Source organism: Gekko japonicus, unplaced genomic scaffold (assembly GCF_001447785.1).
Source record: "Gekko japonicus isolate JY-2015 unplaced genomic scaffold, Gekko_japonicus_V1.1 scaffold3114, whole genome shotgun sequence".
NCBI lineage: Eukaryota > Metazoa > Chordata > Lepidosauria > Squamata > Gekkonidae > Gekko > Gekko japonicus.
The window spans coordinates 157,552-177,842 of NW_015169878.1; the positions used below are offsets into that span (position 1 = coordinate 157,552).

General features: G+C 48.8%; 1 protein-coding gene across 1 annotated transcript; it reads right to left on the reverse strand.

Annotated features, from left to right (window-relative positions):
* Nucleotides 1–10,005: 10,005 nt before the first annotated feature.
* LOC107115697 (signal-regulatory protein gamma-like) lies at nt 10,006–19,040 on the reverse strand. The gene is made up of 3 exons (XM_015417455.1): nt 18,674–19,040; nt 17,335–17,673; nt 10,006–10,276 (listed from the first exon to the last, which is right to left on the reverse strand). The coding sequence occupies exons 1-3, from the start codon at nt 19,038–19,040 to the stop codon at nt 10,134–10,136; spliced, it is 849 nt and encodes a 282-aa protein (XP_015272941.1). The 3' UTR covers nt 10,006–10,133.
* Nucleotides 19,041–20,291: the final 1,251 nt, after the last annotated feature.

The window sequence follows — 20,291 nt, forward strand, 5'->3', positions numbered from 1 at the left end:
GTTGGATAGAAAGAGTAACATATCATCCGCGAAGAGCGAGACCTTAAATTCTTTCTTATGTAACACTATTCCTGTTATGTCAGTGACTTTTCTCAGGAGATTGGCTAAAGGTTCACTACTCAAAGCAAAGAGGAGGGGAGACAATGGGCAGCCTTGCCTAGTGCCCCTTTTCAGTTGGAAGGAGTCACATTTGTGCCTGTTGATTTTAAGGTGGGCAGTGGGTTTCTCATAGGTTGCCTTGATGGCAGTCAGACATTTATCTCCGAAACCCATCTTTTGGAGCACCAGTTGTAAGTAACTGACTTCCACCGAATCAAACGCCTTTTCTAGGTCTAGGGATAGAACAGCAGTAGGAATTTTATTAGATGGGAGGCTCAAAAACTGAGCTAGCTCACACTCACTCGGCTTAGTGGGAACACTGTTCCCAACCCAGAGCTGGGAACCCTGTCTCCAGAGTACAGAGATCAGTTTCTCTGAAAAAATTTGCTGCTTTGGAGGGTGGACTCTATAGTATTATACCCGGCTGGGGTCCCTCCCTTCCCTGAACCCTGACCTCCCTAGGCTCCACCCTCCAAATACCCTCCAGGTATTTCCCAACCCTGATTCCAGAGTACAGAGATCAGTTCCCTTGGAGAAAGTGGCTGCTATCGAGGGTGAACTCAAGGGCATTCTACCCCATTGATGTCCCTCCTTTCCTCTGATCCTGCCCTCCACGGAGTCTACCCTGAAATCTCTAGGAATTTCCCAAACTGGAGTTGGTAACCCTAAATATGCAGGGAATACTACTACTACTACTACTACAACTCCTACTACTACTAGATTGGATTTATACCCCGCCCTTCACTTGGAGTTTCAGAGCGGCTTACCAACTCCTTTCCCTTCCCCTCCCCACAACAGACACCCTGTGAGGTAGGTGGGGCCAGGGGTCATTTCGTAGAAAAAGAGGTGCAGGAACTCATTAGCATAACTCATTAGCATAACTCATTAGCATAACTCATGTGCAGATCTGCCCTCGCAGAGAAGGGAACACTTGTATCTGAATAAAACTGTGTCTTAAAGGTGCCACTGGACTGTTTTGGAACTGGGGGGAGCTCTGTAGCTTACCTGGCTGCTTCTTGCTCTGACTGAGGGCTGCTGTGAGCAGGGGGTGGGGCTTGTTGCATGTGCTCGCCCCCTGGGCTCTTTACTGCCGGAGCTCTGCTCCTGTGCGCTCCTGCAGGAAATGACCCCTGGGTGGGGCTGAGAGAGCTCTAGCAAGAACTGCTCTTGAGAGAACAGCTCTGAGAGAACTATGGCTTGCCCAGGGTCATCCAGCAGCTGCAAGTGGAGGAGTGGGGAATCCAACCCTGTTCTCCCGGATTAGAGTCCACGCACTTAACCACTACACCAAACTGGCAGAAGAAACCACTTTATTTTCTACATTTCCAGCCAACAAAATAACTACGGGTGCTCTTTCAAAACAACACATAACACCACCAGATTGTTTGGGTTGATATATCACCCAGTCATTACCTTTAAACAGTTTTCACCGAAATTAGGAGGCGACTATATTTCTGGATCTATTCCCCTGCCTCAGAAAGAATGTCTTGTGCCCGCTTTATTGTATAGTTCCAAACTCGTTATGAGTCAATTCATCTGTTTTCGAAACAGCATGACTCACATCATTTCCCACAAACAGATTCTGAAAAATCTGTTAACTCCTGTAGGTAAAAGTTCTTCTTCTTTTTTAAAGTATGAATATAGAATCTTATTTGCAAGAATTCCAACCAAGGCAAAGTCTGTTAGGTCCCCTTGCTGCATTTTAATTAGGCATGTCATTATCTTGAAAGAGAACTCCATGCATGTATACAAATCCAATTTCTGCCCTCATCTGGGGCGGGCGCGGGCGGGGCGGGGGAGAAACAGTTCCCTCTAGAGAGGAACAAATATTTCCTCTTTAATTTCTTTATTTTTTTTTGTCCCCAGTTGTGATAGTCTGGGTTTCACTCTTGGATTGTAGATTTGTTTTCCTCGTGCATAGACGTTGCACATTTCCCGTCTAAAATTTATTCTGAAGCTATATGTAACTTTCACATTATTATTTTTTTAAATGGATAATATGCACACAGAATATACTTCTGATGTATTGATGCGCAAACCATTATGCAAATACATGCCTTTCAGAGGAGAGATTCAGCGGGAGGAATTAGAGGGCGGCGTGAAGATACAGAATCGCGCCCGAGAGAGACGAGAGCTCAAAGTGAGGCTTTTCAGGTCGGAACAACCGGGACGAGAAATTCAGAGTTCTCCTTCAGGACGGTGGTTTTTTCATATTATTGCTGGATGAGAAGCTTTCAGACGTTTCCCAATCCTCCCAAGTTTTCTTGTTTGATGATTCTCAAGAAACTAAGTGGGGGGGGGGTTGGTTTTGTTGTTTTTTGTCATGCTAAGTTATTTCATAATAAAAACTCGTAGATTTTCCTATTTGCCCGCTTTTATAAAGCCATTCTGTTCGTCGCTATATACGATTTACATGATAATACGATTTCAGGCTTGCAATTCCCATCCCTACCGTGTGTGATTCATGCAGCGATCATATTCTCCTGGCATCTGGCTTTCATTGAGCTGCTTTCAGATGAGTTCAGATCTATGAAACAGTTCCCCAAGTCGTGTTTTGATGTCTCTGTTTTAACGGGGATTCTTTGCTGCAAACACAACCAACCAGGTAGGATTAATTCCTATCCGACACTTCTTCCAACGGGCAAAACGAAAAGGAGTCTTCAATAATGAAAGACTCGTTGAATTCAAAGCTACACCCCGCTTTACCAGTCGGTTCGCCAGAACTCCAGGTAGGTGGCTAGAGATCCTCCCGCTGTTACAACGGCTCTCCAGGTGACAGAGATCAGTTCCCCTGGAGAAAATGGCCCCTCTGGAAGGTGGACTCTATGGCATGCTACCACACTGAAGTCCCTCCCCTCCCCGGGGTTCGGCTGGGACTATAGCAAAATAAATAAATAAACACAAACAACAAAATAGCCCTATTATCCGTGTAAAACAGCCCTTCTGAATAATTCAGTTTTGCATAGTCTCCTTGGGCAGGCCATTCCACAAAGTCGGGGCCACCATGGATAAGGCACTGTCTACGGGCAGTTTTCCTATATTCAGGTTGGAACATGCAGAAGGTCCTGCTCAGGTGAGTGAAGCCGTGCCTTCCTTGATGGAGCCCATCCATCTCTTGATGGGTCTTCCTCTTTTCCTGCTGCCTTCCACTTCTCCTAGTGTTATTCTCCTTGCCAGTGATGCTTGTCTTCTCGTAATGTGACCAGAGTACGATAGTCTCAGTTTGATTATTTTAGCTACTTGGGAGAGTTCAGGCTTGATTTGATCTTGAATCCATTGATTTGTCTTTTTTGGTTGTCCGCAAAGCTCTCCTCCGACATCACATTTCAAATGAGTTATCTTTCTTCCTGTCATATGGGATGAATTCCCTTGATGTTGGATGCCAGTGACATATCCTGACACTCTGAGGTCTCTCCAATAGGGATGGGCACAAACTAGTTCACAAACAGGGGTCATTTCGTAGAAAAAGAGGTGCAGGAGCTCATTAGCATAACTCATTAGCATATCTTATTTGCATATGCCACTCCCCCTGACATCACCGGAAGTGTGTCAGAAGGCAACACTCATCGCTCAGGCTCCACTGGACTGTTTTGGATTGCTAGCTCTGCGGGGGGGGACGGACGCGTAGGTCTGCCCTCACAGAGGAGGGAGAGCTTGTACCTGAATAAAACTTGGCCTTAAAGGTGCCACTGTACTGTTTTGGATTGCTAGCTCTGCGGGGGGGGACGGACGCGTAGGTCTGCCCTCACAGAGGAGGGAGAGCTTGTACCTGAAAACGGGCCGGGGGGTGCTCTGCAACATACCTGGCTGCTTATTGCTCCTCGTGGCCCGACTGAGGGCTGCTGGGAGCAGAGGGTGGGGCTTGTAGCATGCGCCCACCCCCTAGGCTCTTTACTGCCGGAGCTCCGCTCCTGTGCACTCCTGCAGGAAATGACCCCTGCTCACAAACCAAAGTTCTTCATGAATTCTGGCTGATTCATGAAGCAATGTTCTCGAACTAAAGAGCTGCCATGAACTTTTGCAAATTTTAAGGCAATTTGTGGTGGCTCATGAAGAGCACGAAACAAAGGTTTGAATGGCTCTGGTCCATTTAAACCCCTGTTTCCTGCTCTTCGTGAAAAACAGCTAAGTGCTGGGAAGCAGGAAGCAGAGGTTTAAGTGGCTCAAGGCTCTTTAAACCCCAGCGCTCTGCTTTTCGCAAAAAGCGCTTGTGAGCAGAATGCAATGGTCACGAACCGCTGAAGCAGGAAGCAGAGGGTTAAGTGGCTCAAGGCTATTTAAACCCCAGCTTTCTGCTTTTCGCGAAAAGCGCTGGTGAGCAGAATGCAATGGTCACGAACCGCTATGAACTGGTTTGGTTTTCTGGCTCAGCCACAAACCACAAACTGAACCAAGCCACAAAAAAATGCAGGTCGGTTCAGTTTGTGTTTCAGCCACAAACCGAACCTAGCCACAGAAATGCAGTTTCTGCCCATTCTTGCTCTCCAGTTCCAGATGTGAGCCCGATGTGAAACTATGCAGATGCTGATGGGTTTTTGGAGGCTCCCTGTGTTCCGTTATTAATGTTCCTTGTTGCCAGTGTAAACTGCTTATGTTTATAGAAGGATCATTAACTCTTGATAAAGAGGGTCTTCGAAACGGCCCTTTATTGATAGTCTGTTGGGTTTGGATCCGTATTCATCATATGCTTCATCACCCTAATACGGACGGGATGGAGTGAACTCTGTTAGTACAGCAGGATACAATCTTGGAGAGTATTTCAGTTTTGTGTAGTGGTTCAGTGCGTGGACTCTAATCTGGGAGAACTGGGTTGGATTCCCCATTCCTCCACTTGCACCTGCTGGAAGACCTTGGGCAAACCATAGTTCTGGCACAGCTGTTCTCTCAAGGGCAGTTTCCCTCAGAGCTCTCTCAGCCCCACCTACCTCACCGGGTGTCTGTTGTGGGGAGGGGAAGGGAAAGGGGTGTGCACGCCACTCTGAGACTCTGAGTGAAAGGAGATGCATAAATCCAATCTCCTCCTCCTCCTCTCCTCCTCCTCCTCTCAGAGCTGTTCTCTTGACAGCAGTCCTTGAGAGAGCTCTCTCAGCCCCACCTACCTCACCGGGTGTCTCTTGTGGGGAGGGGAAGGGAAAGGAGTTTGCAAGCCACTCTGAGACTCTGAGTGAAAGGAGATGCATAAATCCAATCTCCTCCTCCTCCTCTTCTCCTCCTCCTCTCAGAGCTGTTCTCTTGACAGCAGTCCTTGAGAGAGCTCTCTCAGCCCCACCTACCTCACCGGGTGTCTCTTGTGGGGAGGGGAAGGGAAAGGAGTTTGTAAGCCGCTCTGAGACCCCTTTGGGTAGTGAAGGGCAGGGTATTCTATGATCATTATTCAGCCTGGGTTAAGAAGATCCCTGGACCCAACCACTCCACCTGAAACTGTGTTTGGGTTTAAACGCAGCTGTTTTATTACCTAGATGTTTTTAATATTGTTATATTAGTGTATGTTTTTATCTATCTCGCAGGGTGTCTATTGTGGGGAGGGGGACGGAAAGGAGTTTCTAAGCCTCTCGGAGACTCCGAGTGAAGGGCGGGGTATAAATCCAATCTCCTCCTCCTCCTCCTCCTTTTCTTCTGTTTATGATGTGATTTGCACTGAGCCTGCCGGAGGGGAGGGCGGAATCCAAATCCAAAAAAAAAATAAACAAACAAACGAAATAAAACAAAAGTCCAGTGGGCGCCTTAAAGGTTAACGCTATTTCAATACGAGCTTTCACGGTTAGATCTAGGCCTGCCGACCTCCAGGTGGGGCCTGATTTCCGCTGGAAATACAACCGATCTCCAGGCTACAGAGATAATTTTCCCTGGAGAAAATGGCTACTTTGGAGGGGGAACTCCATCCTCTCCAGGTGTCCACCTCCAAATCTTCAGAAATTACCGTGTCACAGCCTGCTTCGTCAGATACGCATCGGAATGAAAAACTGAACCAGAAAACAGAATGGGGAAGGTGGGGTGAGAGAAGGAATTAAAGCTTACTGTGAATTACAACAGGAGCCTTTCCAATGTAAATCTCAGCGTAGTGTGGAAAAGGCGGAAATGGTGTAGAAAGGTTAGGCCTGAGTCTCATCATAAATCAGCAGAATTAGTAGATACACATCCCGGAGGAGAGGTCGGGGGGTTCCAACAGATAAGCAAATGGCTTAAGTGAAAAATTAACTGCTATTGGCACAAGGTTATAGTCTAATAAAACACTTTCGGAACAGGGAATTAAAGTTTCCCCCAAGCATGGGGCTCTGTAGAGTTATTAGAGATTCAAGTGACTGATAGAGAGCGAGAGCTGGCTGGAGTGACAAAAGAAATCAGCGGCTGCTTGTGAAGATGTTGGGAATTCTGGCAGACAAAATCGAGGGAGGGAGGCGAGGGCCGTGCTCGGCCAGACGCCAGACGCGTGACATGTGTCGAATGCAGATCTTTTCTTCTCCTTGCACTCGGACGTCAAGGACTAAAATAACCCCGCACCGGTAATGTCAGCGTTCGACATCAGCGTTTTTTGTTTTCGATGCACATACTTTGGGATGTGATTTGCCGTGGATGAAAAGTACATAAGGTCTGGTCCTCAAAGACACTTCGAGAGCAGAGTCCTCCAGGGATGAAGGCAAGGTCACCAGTGGGGCCTGTCTTTTCTTCCTTCTGTTGGTAGCCATTCCAAGTAGGTCTTCCATTTTCCCCTAATTCCTGTGGTCTTGTCTTCCCATGTGGTCTTCTGATTCAGTTTCTTGATTATATCCGACTGTATGAAATCAAACAAATAATTATGCCAAGTATCTACCGTCCACTTACTCTTGTCCTTCCAACCTAGAGCTATCACTGCTTTGCTTGCTAGTATCATGGCTTTAAACATGGCTTGGTACTCTTTACTTACTGCTAGGTTCGCTAATATACCCATTAGCATTAAATTAAAGTTACTGGTCAGTGAAACATTACATGTTCTTTTTATAATTTGTAATATTTTTGTCCAAAATACCCTAACCTCTAGGCATTCCCACCACATATGGGAAAACCACCCCTTAGCTTGTTTGCAATGCCAGCACCTAGGGCTCATTCCCGGGAACATATTTGCTATTTGCGCTGGTGTTTTATACCATTTTGTAAAGAATTTATGCTCCATTTCATTGAATTTTATCACTTTAATTGCCTCTATTCCTTCCACTATTTTCCTTGCCATATTTTCTGATATCTGGCCTTCTTTGGCCCAAGTTTTTTGTAGATAGGATATTGTCTTGTCTTTATTTGTTTTCATTTTCCTATAGATTTTCCCTGCTAATCCTTGTTTTGATTTTTGCATTCCTTTGTATAGTTCTTCTATTGGCTCCTCTGTCCAAATTTTCTCGTGGCTATTGTCTTAGGATCGAAGGTTGGAAGGTTTGTCTGACCACGTGGCCAGGCTACCGCTGCCATGGCCATCTTATTGCAGCTAATACACAACACAGACAACAAAGATCGGTTATGTCAATGTTTAAATAGTGGGCTTGCAGCATAATGCAGGGTGACATTTTATTTGATTTAAAAATAAGTATTCCATTAGAGGTAATAATTGTGAACATAATGATTAGGAAGCCCAAGGAAGTTAGAGTACTAAAAATATGACGCTGCCTTGTATTGAGATTGGGCTCTTTTTGTAGCAGGAACTCCTTTGCATATTAGGCGACACATCCCTAATGTAGCCAATCCTCCACAAGCTTACAGAGCTCTGCTTACAGGGGCTACTATAAGCTCTTGGAGGATTGGCTACATTAGGGTGTGCGTCTCCTAATATGCAAAGGAGTCCCTTAGGCTACACACCCCTAATGTAGCCAATCCACCAAGAGCTTACAGTAGCCCCTGTAAGAAGAGCTCTGTAAGCTCTTGGAGGATTGGCTACATTAGGGTGTGCGTCTCCTAATATGCAAAGGAGTCCCTTAGGCTACACACCCCTAATGTAGCCAATCCACCAAGAGCTTACAGTAGCCCCTGTAAGAAGAGCTCTGTAAGCTCTTGGAGGATTGGCTACATTAGGGTGTGCGTCTCCTAATATGCAAAGGAGTCCCTTAGGCTACACACCCCTAATGTAGCCAATCCACCAAGAGCTTACAGTAGCCCCTGTAAGAAGAGCTCTGTAAGCTCTTGGAGGATTGGCTACATTAGGGGTGTGTTGCCTAATATGCAAAGGAGTTCCTGCTATAGAAAGAGCCCTGCATTGGGCTGCTCTATGGGATTGGGCGCTATGGCAAGGCATTATCCCCTGCTGGGGTTCCTCCCATCTCCAAACCCCGCCCTACTACTGAGATATTTGGTTGATTTAGCAGAATTTGCCCACTCATAGAAACATGATACAGAGTGCAGTAAATAAATTTCCCAAGAGTGTAATGTACTCATCCCCGACCGCGTGTGAGGCTAGCTCGCCCCGGGGTCATGCGAAGCCTCCGAGCTTTGCTCCGAGAGACATTGGGCCAAGCAGATCCTAGACCGCACCAATAGGAGGGGCAGGGTCCTATCCAGGACCTATGGAACTCTCGGCCACTGTAAATACCCTATCACGGTTGTGGGTGTGTGTGTCATGGGTGTGGGTGTCTTGCAAATATCAGCCGGCCGGTGAGCCGGGTTTTTTTGTCTTGTTCCAAACCACAAATAAAAGTATGAGAGCTGAAATTACTCATCGGTCTCCGTAATTTCCACTGGCAACGAAGATGGGACTCTACTTCTACTTTTCAAAGAGGTACAGGAGAGACCTGTAGAGACCTTTGTCTCCATGGAAGGCCATGTGCAGAGAGGGAGAGGAAAAAAGAGAGAGAGAGGCAGGGTCAGAGGCAGCTCCCAGGTTAAGATAGTGAATAATAGAATCAGAGAGTTGGAAGGGACTTCAAGGGTCATCTAGTCCAGCCCCCTGCACAAGGCAGGAAATTCACAAATACTTCCCCTCCCCCCAGTGACCCTTGTTCCCTGCCCAGAAGATGGGGGGGAAAAACCCCACAAACCCTCCAGGATCCCTGGTCTAACTGGCCTAGAGAAAAATGGCTTCCTGACCATCCCAAAGTGGCGATTGGCATTTCCCTGGGCATGTAAGAAACGGCCACGAGAACTAAGCATTGAGGCAACCCTCCCTGCCCTCCCTCTCAGAATCTGCCTAGGTTGTTTAGCCTTTAAAAAAAACAAAACTGTGGGCCCCTTTGGGATTCTGATAAATGTTGGTGGGCACAACCACAAAATGTCTGCTGTAGGAGGCAGAGCCAGCCACAAAATGTCTGCTGTAGGAGGCGGAACCAGCCACAAAATGTCAAGGACCAAAATTATGTATAATTAACAGTAATTTTCCAGTAGTACTATATGGCTGTGAGAGTTCGACCATAAGAAAGGCCGAGCTCCAAAGAATAGATGCTTTCGAATTCTGGTGCCGGAGAAGACTCTTGAGAGTCCCTTGGACTGCAAAGAGATCAAATCAGTCCATCCTAAAAGAAATCGACCCTGACTGTTCCCTGGAAGGCCAGATACTGAAGCTGAAGCTCAAATACTGTGGCCACCAAATGAGAAGGGAGCACTCACTGGAGAAGACCCAGATGCTGGGAAAGACTGAAGGTCAAAGAAGAAAGGGACGGCAAAGGATGAGATGGTCAGACAGTGTCATCGATGCAACGAACATGAAGTTGAGCAAACTCCGGAGGACGGTGGAAGACAGGATGGCCTGGTGTGATGTGGTCCGTGGGGTCGCAAAGAGTCGGGCTCGACTGTGTGACTGAACCACAAAAACAGTAATTCTTAAACTTTTCAGGCAGAAATTCTTTTTAACAGAATGCCCTTTAATCTGCACAACCAATTGGAAGCCCCATTTACCAAGCCCCGCCCACTTTCTAACAGCACTTGGTAGGTGCCAGGAAAGGGGTTGGCGGGGGGCTATGACGCCCACGGGCACCACGTTGGGGACTCCCGTATCATGAGAATGTAACCATTTCACAGCACTGATTCGGGGTAATATTTTTGAAGCGTAGACTGCTGCTTGGCAGGACTCTCCCGCTGCCTCATTTCCTCGGTTGACGCTGCCGTGTCTTATTCGTCTTACTGAACATTTTTCTCAGGAAAAGGAATGACAAGAAGACAGTGGCGACTATCTTGTTCACGACAAACGCGACCCAAAGACCAGGGTTGAACGACAGCCACGGACCTGCAATGAGAAGGCAGAAGATAAGCGAGTAAATGCAAGAAAGACGGCGATTTGGCAGTAAGGAGCAGGGTTGCCAATCTCCAGGTGGGGCCTGGAGATCTCCCAGAATTATAGTCTGATTTCCAGACTAGAAAGATCAGTTCCCCTGGAGAAAATTACTGCTTAGAAAAGTGGACTCTATAGTATTACACGCTGCTGAGGTCCCTCCCCTCCCCAAACCCTCCAGACTCCCCGGGCTCCACCCCCAAATCCCCAGGAATTTCCCAACCTAGAGTTGGCAACCCTGGAGACAAAGACTCACATCTGCACACGGAGCTTTGCGGCCGTCCTAATTTCATTTCCATTTTCAATCTTTGACATGGCATGCGGTCGCACAGACTACAGAATCCACTTTCAACCCGCTTTCAGTGCACTTTTGAATTGGATTTTGCAAGTTCACACAGTAAAAATCCAGTTGGAAAGTGCATCGGAAGTGGATTGAGAGTGGATTCTGTAGTGTGTGTGACCACAGTCTATCTAATTTCTGTTGTTCACTCCAATTGTTCTATTGTTGAAACTGTTGGAAAATTTGGTAAAAACAGTTAAATATTCAGAGGTTGCAATGGATCTTTGTTCACTGGAGAGGATGCATTTTCTTTCTATGTAAAAATCTTTATTTCTAAAGGGAAAGGTTCACAGGGAAATCTACAAAACAACAAACAAATATGCTTGCAAGAACAGACACACAGATAGTAATGGAGAGTCTTCCTTTCTTCTTGACCCCTGGAAGGAAATCACCTGAATGCATTAACCAATGATTGTTAGTAATAAGGCTTCAGTTTCCCGGGCTTTCTTCCCATTGGTTTAGTGCCAGGTTCTCTTCCAGGTCAGTCTAAATAATAGCACACAAGGTAAAGACACATTAACCCTATAATGACTGATTTTAGACCTTGCGACACACATATTTCCAACAGAAACATCTTCTCTATTTTGTGTAAGCCACAGCAACTGTCTGTGGCTGGATGCATATGTATGCGCCATCCAGTCAGAACCATGTTATGGCAACCCAGCAACAGCTTTCAAGGCAAGTGAGAAGCAGAGGTGGTGTGCCATTGTCTTCCTCTGCAGAGCCTTCCTTGGTGGTCTCCCATCCAAGGACTGACTCCGCTTAGCTTCCGAGATTTGACAATATTGGGCTATACCATGACGCCTTCCCTTACCAGTAATAGGAGAACGTACATAAGTACCATCAAATCATAACTGACTTATGGCGACCTCAGTAAGGGGCTTTCAAGGCAAGTGAGATGCAGAGATGACCTGTCAATGCCTTCCTCTGCAGAACCTTCCCTGGTGGTCTCCCATTCAAGCACTGACCTTGCTGAGCTTCCAAGATCTAATGAGACTGGGCTATATACCATGCTGCCTTTTGTCCCATATGGCTACACAATAAGATATAAATACACTGGCATTTAATACTACTACTACTACTACTACTAATGTCCCATGGCATGAATATAGTAAACACTGATATCGACATGAATGATTTGGAAAGAAAAACCAAGGCCCTGGTCACATGGAGAATTTGCCGCGTGAGAGGCACGATTGTCGGGTGGATTTTTGGAGCGCGATCACACCGCAACATCTGGGAAGCGTAGCGCACCCGTGGCCAACCCGTGGCATCCCGCCGAAGATGCGGAGTTAAAAAGTACCAAGGAAAGTGCACTAGTATCCGGAAAACGCACGGCACAGACGGGCGTCTGATCGCGGGAGTGCTACTATCCCGTGGCATCCGCCGCCCGTCCACGTCCCGTCGCAAACTGGATGTTTTTCATAAGCATATGCACATAAAGATGAAACTGAAAGCAGTGCTGCTCCACGGAACTGCGCATGCGCATAAACGCAAAACGGTTGTGTGATCATGCCGCACTGCTTCTTTGCCACGCTCCAGCATCGCCGTGTGATCGCCAGCTAACAGCTGAAGCACGGAGACTTGGGGGACCATGTGATTGGGCTACCACGCTTTATTTTGCTCCAGAACAGCCACGCCTCCCCCCGACATTATCTGGCCCGTGTGACCGGGGCCCAAGCTACGTATTCCAGCCATGAAACTGAGTTTCAGTCTTGCCCTTCCACCCTACACCTTTTCCAAACCAACTCTACTCAGAAGTCATGCATCGCACTCCATCAACTAACACCTACTGGTGGGCCCCGGCCCCAAGGATGTCCGACTAGCCTCAACCAGGGCCAGGGCCTTTTCTGCCCTGGCCCCAGCCTGGTGGAACATACTCCCAGTCGCGATCAGGGCCCTGCAGGATTTGTTGCAGTGCAAGACATGGCTGTTCCGCCGGGCTTTCGGCTGACGCGGTGGACATCCAAAATCCATCTTTGGCCTCCCCTACTGAAATCGCTGACTCTTTGATCAGCCCGAACTGAGCATAGTGACATGAACCTTGATTGCTGTTTCTACTACTGCTTTAAATTACTGTTTTAATTATTTTAAGTACCATTGTTAAGATTTTGTGACTTTGTAACCCGCCCTGAGCCCATCTGTGGGGAGTGTGGGATAAATATCAAATTAATTAAATAAATAAAATAAGATAAAATGAATGCCGGATGGTGACGTATTCTCGAGGATATAGTGAACATAAGAACATAAGAGACGCCAATGTTGGATCAGGCCAAAGGCCCATCCAGTCCAACACTCTGTGTCACACAGTGGCCAAAAAGGCCAGGTGCCCTCAGGAGGTCCAGCAGTGGGGCCAGGACACTAGAAGCCCTCCCACTGTTGACCCCCCCAAGCACCAAGAATACAGAGCATCTCTTGCCCCAGACATAAGGACATAAGAGAAGCCAATGTTGGATCAGGCCAATGGCCCATCCAGTCCAACACTCTGTGTCACACAGTGGCCAAAAAGACCAGGTGCCCTCAGGAGGTCCAGCAGTGGGGCCAGGATACTAGAAGCCCTCCCACTGTTGCCCCCACCCCCCCAAGCACCAAGAAGATAGAGCATCACTTGCCCCAGAGTCCTTATCTATACCTTGTGGCTAATAGCCACTGATGGACCTCTGCTCCATATCTATATATCTAATAGCGAAGGCGCCCCCTGCATGCGGATATCTAAATCCACACATTGGGGGCACCGGGGGGGCAGGGAGATTTTCCTGCATACTTGGGGAAGTCCCTAGGGGTGCACAAAAATCTAAAAAATATAGGGGGGATATTTAAATCCCCCAAAAAGTAAAAGAGCATTTCCTGCGCATGCGCAGGGAATTGTCTGGGAACTCTGCAGTGGGCTGGCAGCTGGAAGCTGCTCAGACCTTGCCACCGGAGGCGAGGTGAGGGGAGAGGAGGAGGAGACTGGCCGCCAGAGTCACGACAGGGGGGAGAGAAGGAGACCGGCGGAGGATGAAGGAGCCGGGGGGGGGGGGGGTTGAGAGGGCCAGATGCCGTGCCGCTGGAGCCGAGGCCGGGGGGGGAGGAGACTGGTGGAGGGTGAAGGAGCCAGGGAGGGAGAGATTGGTGGGGTCCGGTGGCTGGAAGCCTCTCAGGCCGCGCTGCCGGTGTTCGGGGATGGGGGGGAGAGAGCGCTTACCTGCTGCTGCTGCTGCCTCCTCCTCCTGCTCTGTGTGGAGCTCTTCTTCCCCCCCCCCCGCGAGTATCGCGGGTCCCCTTTCTTGTGCTTATCTAATTCCCTTTTGAAGCCGTCCATGCTTGTAGCTGCCACCACTTCCTGTGGCAGTGAATTCCATGTGTTAATCACTCTTTGGGTGAAGAAGGACTTCCTTTTATCCGTTCTAACCCGACTGCTCAGCAATTTCATGGAGTTCTTGTATTGTGAGAAAGGTTTATAAGATTATGCATGCTCTATCCCATGCATAATCTTATAAACCTCAATCATGTCTCCCCTCAGTCGTCGTTTCTCCAAGCTAAAGAGCCCTAAGCGCCTTAACCTTTCCTCATAGGGAAAGTGTTCCAACCCTTTGATCATTGGAGTGTTGGCCTGGCTGCCTCCATCAAGACCTGATGCCAACTGCTTCTTCATCCAAAGATTAATTAACACATGGAATTCCCTGCTGCAGGAACTGGTGGTGGCTACAAGCATAGACAGCTTCAAGAGGAGACTAGATAAACAGATGGAGCAGAGGACCACCAGTGACCATAAGCCAGAAGGTCTAACTGTCAGGAAGTTCTTCCTAATGTTTAGCCGACAACTCTTCTGATTTAATTTCAGCCCGTTGGTTCTGGTCCTGGATAGGCCAGGATAGCCCGATCTCATCCAATCTTGGAAGCCAAGCACAAAGCACTATCAACTCAAGCCTGTTAAGAAAGCACATGATCGTGTCTTTTCTTTAATGCCCCCTAAATCGTTTCAATCTGATACGTCTTTCTGTGGGATGCCAGAATACAACGAGCATCCATTCAAAGTCTCTAACAACGCCGTATCTTTGTCTGCATCCAGATCTCCTATCTGATTTCTAAAATCTTTAGCAACTTTCATGGCCTGGAACAAGACATCTCTAAGAGGACCCTATGAGCTAAGGAATGGGGTTGAGGATGCACCCATGAACGCACCAAGCTATCTTTATACTGAATCAGGCCATCGGTCGGTCCATCAAGGTCAGTCCTGTCTACTCAGAGTCAGTGGCTCTCCGTTATGTCAGGTGGAGGTCTTTCACATCACCTCCCACCCGATCCTTTTAACCGGAGGTGCCGGGGATTGAACCTGGAACCTTTTGCCTGCCAAGCAGATGCTCTACCACCGAGCCACGGCCCCTCCCATAGACCTTTCAGGGTGGTGGAATAACGTTAAGGAGTTTTGTGAAGAGTTCATCACACTTTAGAAAAAAGAATGGTAAATCGGTATACATAGCTGAGTGAGTGTGAGCCAGCTCACAGTTTTTTACCCTCCGGCTCACACATTTTTGTATTGGCTCAGGAAGGGATGGCTCCAGAGTGAGCTAATTTATGCAGCAGCTAAATCGCTTGCTCACAACTTTAATGCCAGCAGCTCACAAAGTAGAATTTTTGCTCACAAGACTCCACAGCTTAGAGGGAGCATGGCATAGGACAGTTAATTGTGTGTAAAGGGTAGCATGTATATTTCAACTGCTTGTACCGAAGTCGAAATTTCGTTCGACAAAGGTATTATCGAAATTGATTGGGAACACCAGTCCTTTGCCCCAGTGTTTTTCTATGGGCTCAGCTCAGCATCCCTTTCCGCCAAGGGCCTTTTGGGATCAGAGTCTGAGCGAGAAATCCAACACCACAATGCACTACACACGGGAGGGCAGGGAAAGAACTGCATTGCATTGCCGAGAACAGTGTGAAGGAACGACAGGCGCTTTAGGAAGCTGCAGAAACTGGGCTGGCTCTGTAATGAGGTAAGGCGAGGCCTTGGGCACCAGGTTTTAGGGGTAATGGAGATTGCCTATGCCTCCACCCTCACCCCGGCCTTGCCAAAATCCTGGGCCTGCCTCTTACCCAGCTCTCATGCTGGAGCGGTGGATGTGCCCTCGCTCCTCATTCTCTTGGTGAAACTGTGTCACTCTGCAGAGACTCAGCAGGGTTTCCCATGAGATGCTCTACAGCAGGAGTCCCCAACGTGCTACGGTGCCCTCTGACACCTTTTCTGGCACCCGCCAAGTGTTTTTGAGAAGTGGACGGGGCCAGGTAGGGCTCTTGTCAAGGAAGGTTTCTGATTGGCCAGTGGAGATTTGATTGGCTGTGCAGATTTTTTTTACCGATTCCTTTAACCAGAGGTGCCGGGGATTGAGCCTGGAATCTTTTGCCTGCCAAGCAGATGCTCTACCACCGAGCCACGGCCCCTCCCATAGACCTTTCAGGGTGGTGGAATAACGTTAAGGAGTTTTGTGAAGAGTTCATCACACTTTAGAAAAAAGAATGGTAAATCGGTATACATAGCTGAGTGAGTGTGAGCCAGCTCACAGTTTTTTACCCTCCGGCTCACACATTTTTGTATTGGCTCAGGAAGGGATGGCTCCAGAGTGAGCTAATTTATGCAGCAGCTAAATCGCTTGCTCACAACTTTAATGCCAGCAGCTCACAAAGTAGAATTTTTGCTCACAAGACTCCACAGCTTAGAGGGAGCATGGCATAGGACAGTTAATTGTGTGTAAAGGGTAGCATGTATATTTCAACTGCTTGTACCGAAGTCGAAATTTCGTTCGACAAAGGTATTATCGAAATTGATTGGGAACACCAGTCCTTTGCCCCAGTGTTTTTCTATGGGCTCAGCTCAGCATCCCTTTCCGCCAAGGGCCTTTTGGGATCAGAGTCTGAGCGAGAAATCCAACACCACAATGCACTACACACGGGAGGGCAGGGAAAGAACTGCATTGCATTGCCGAGAACAGTGTGAAGGAACGACAGGCGCTTTAGGAAGCTGCAGAAACTGGGCTGGCTCTGTAATGAGGTAAGGCGAGGCCTTGGGCACCAGGTTTTAGGGGTAATGGAGATTGCCTATGCCTCCACCCTCACCCCGGCCTTGCCAAAATCCTGGGCCTGCCTCTTACCCAGCTCTCATGCTGGAGCGGTGGATGTGCCCTCGCTCCTCATTCTCTTGGTGAAACTGTGTCACTCTGCAGAGACTCAGCAGGGTTTCCCATGAGATGCTCTACAGCAGGAGTCCCCAACGTGCTACGGTGCCCTCTGACACCTTTTCTGGCACCCGCCAAGTGTTTTTGAGAAGTGGACGGGGCCAGGTAGGGCTCTTGTCAAGGAAGGTTTCTGATTGGCCAGTGGAGATTTGATTGGCTGTGCAGATTTTTTTTTAGATGTTGCTTTGGCAGCAGCTGACATCACAGCACAAGGATCTGCCCTGTGTCACTGAAGTTCAGCCGTGGCAGCCGTTTTGTGGCTGGCTCCGCCTCCTGCAGCAGCCATTTTGGTGGCGGGCATTTTGTTGTTGCGCCCACCGTGCCGTGTCAGAATTCCAAATGTGCCGGCAGGCTCAAAAGGGCTGGGGCCCCCTGCCCTATTGGGAGTGTGAGGCTTTGAAGACACCAACCCGGAACAGAAAAAGGGACCCAAAGACTGACAAATGATTGGACGAACCCACCTGTATTTGCTGAAGAGCTGTCTCCCTTTCCTCTGTGTATTTTCAGCATCACGTTTACATGATCCAAAATCTGGGAGTTGCGCATGGCGTAGCAGGTAAACACGGAATGGTTCCTCTGCTCTGTTGTGTTCACCTCCAGGGAACTCTTCACGGAGAACGTCCCATCCGTTTCCTGGGTCAGGGGCTCAGGTGTTCCCAGATCCGTCTCACTGCCGTTCTCCCGCCACACCAGGCTTGTGTCGTTGGGATAAAAACCTTTCGCGCTGCAGGCGATCGTCACCAACTGGTTCACGATGACGTTGACTAGGTGGCTGGGTTCCATCGACAACTTGGGGGCGACTGAAGGGAACCAAAAAAACCCAGCATCAAGACAATGACATTTATGTTCGGGCAGACCTCACAGGATTGTTGAGGAAATAATATTTAGGAGGGGAAAACCGTGGATGCTATCCAGACCTCCATGGAGGAAGAGGGGGATAAAAATTCAGTTCAATGTTTTTTTCTCTCTCCCCCACCTTTCCCAGTGTGTTTTTAATTCTACCTCTTCTCCCCCTGCATTTGGGCATCCTCTGTGTAAGTGGCTCTGTCTCCTGCAGCAGCCATTTTGTGGCTGGCTCCTCCTCCTGCAGCAGCCATTTTGTGGCTGGCTCCTCCTCCTGCAGCAGCCATTTTGTGGCTGGCTCCTCCTCCTGCAGCAGCCATTTTGTGGCTGGCTTCTCCTCCTGCAGCATTCATTTTGTGGCTGGCTCCTCCTCCTGCAGCAGCCATTTTGTGGCTGGCTCCTCCTCCTGCAGCAGCCATTTTGTGGCTGGCTCCTTCTCCTGCAGCAGTCATTTTGTTGTTGGGCCCACTACCCTGTGTCAGAATGCTATAGGTGCCCACAGGCTCAGAGAGGTCGGGGAGCCCTGCTGTATGCCATCACACCCCACTGAGGCCCCTCCCCTCTACAAACCCCACCTTCCCCAGGCTCCGCCCACAAAACTCCAGGAATTTCCCAACCTGGAGCTGGCAAATCTCTTCTCATGTGCTGGGTTTTTTTTGTCCTACATGCCGTTTCTGAGCTCCAAATTTCCCAAATTCCTAGTCCTATTGCATTGCTTACTGGACGTTATCATTTCTACAGATTGCATGGATTTATGTTGTGTAATCCACCCTGAGTCTCAGTGAGAAAGGTGGACTATAAATAACATAAATAAAATAAATAAGATAAGATGTCCCTCGAGGTTGGTCATCAGGGCACGATGGAGAGACCCCCTCCCATGCTCTCCGGGATACACGACCTCGTCCGTTCTCTACAGCTATCACTTAAACAATCTGCAGGGCCTGCCGGTTCTCATACCTCGGAGGGCGTCGCCAAGTCTGAAGCTCTGCCGCAGGGGGCCGGTCAAGGTGTTGTGCTGGATCTGGCAGGTGAGCTCCGACTTCACGTCCTTCTCTGTGAGGGACACCTCCACGGCGCTCACCACTCGGTAGGAGGTGCTCTCTCTCGGGGGCAGAGTCGTGGTCCGGGAGGCGGGGATGGCCCTCCCCTCCTTAAGCCAGGTGACCGTGATGTCTCGGGGGAAGAATCCATCCGAGGTGCAGGTGAACGTCCCCGAGGCCCCCGCATCGACTCTGCTTGGAGGACCAACGATAGAGGGCTGGGACGGTGTGGCTGGAGGAGGAAAGGAACACGTGAGTTCTCTGGGATCCCAACCGACAGACATCACAAGTCATCACAAAACCGCAACAGGAAGAAGAGAGCAGTGACTCGTGAAAGCTCCTCCCCTGCCACAAATGTCATTAGTCTTTCAGGTGCTTCTGGGCTCTGGCTCTTTTCTGCTGCTATAGACAGACAGACTAACACGGCGACCCATCTTAATCTAGCCACAGGTGGAAGGTCCTGTCAAGTAGCCACAGGTGGAAGGTCCTGTCCTTCTCACAGAGAAGGACAGTGACTCATAGCAACCCCGTACAGTGGTAAAAGGCAAGACACAAAGGGAGATGGTTCGCGATTGTTTGCCACTGCATAGTGACCCTGGACTTTCTGGGGGTGTCCCACCCAAAACTCCCTCTAAGCTGTGGAGTCTTGTGAGCAAAGATTCTACTTTGTGAGCTGCTTGGCGTGAAAGTGGTGAGCGAGTGATTTGGCAGCTGCTCGAATTAGTTTCCTCTGGAGCCCTCCTTCCCGAGCTGAGGCTCTGTGAGCCGGAGGCTAAGAAACTGTGGGCTAGCTCACACTAACTCAGCTTAGAGGGAACACTGCTTGGCAGGGGTCTCCCTTCCAAATACAACCCAGGTCCAACCCTGCTTAGCTTCTGAGATCTGGCAAGATCAGGCTAGCCAGTTCAGGACAGATGAATAGAAGTGATTTGGCCCTGCCTGCCTCTGTGTAACAACCCTAGACTTCCTTGGTGGCCTCCCGAACAACGTTTCAGTCCAGTGGCACCTTTAAGACCAGAGTGTAAGCTTTTGTATGCAAAGCACACTTCTTCAGACAAGCTCTTCATGTGTTACATGTGTGTTCACCTGGTCCTGGAAACCAAAGTTTCATTGGCCCGGGGATTTGCTGGGAACATTTGTATACAGTCACTCCCCATTTCCTGAACAGGGAAGAACAGGCTCCTCTGTTCTTGGTACTTGGAAGAGAGACGACCAAGGACGACTCTGCAGAGGAAGGCCATGGCCGACCACCTCCGCTTCTCACTTGCCTTGAAAGCTCCTTGCTGGGGGGATTAATATTTAGAATGGAGACCACCAAGGTTGACTCTGCAGAGGAAGGCAATGGCCAACCACCTCTGCTTCTCACTTGCCTTGAAAGCTCCTTGCTGGGGTCAATATTTGGAAGGGAGACCACCAAGGACGGCCATGGCCGACCACCTCCGCTTCTCACTTGCCTTGAAAGCTCCTTGCTGGGGGGATTAATATTTAGAATGGAGACCACCAAGGTTGACTCTGCAGAGGAAGGCAATGGCCAA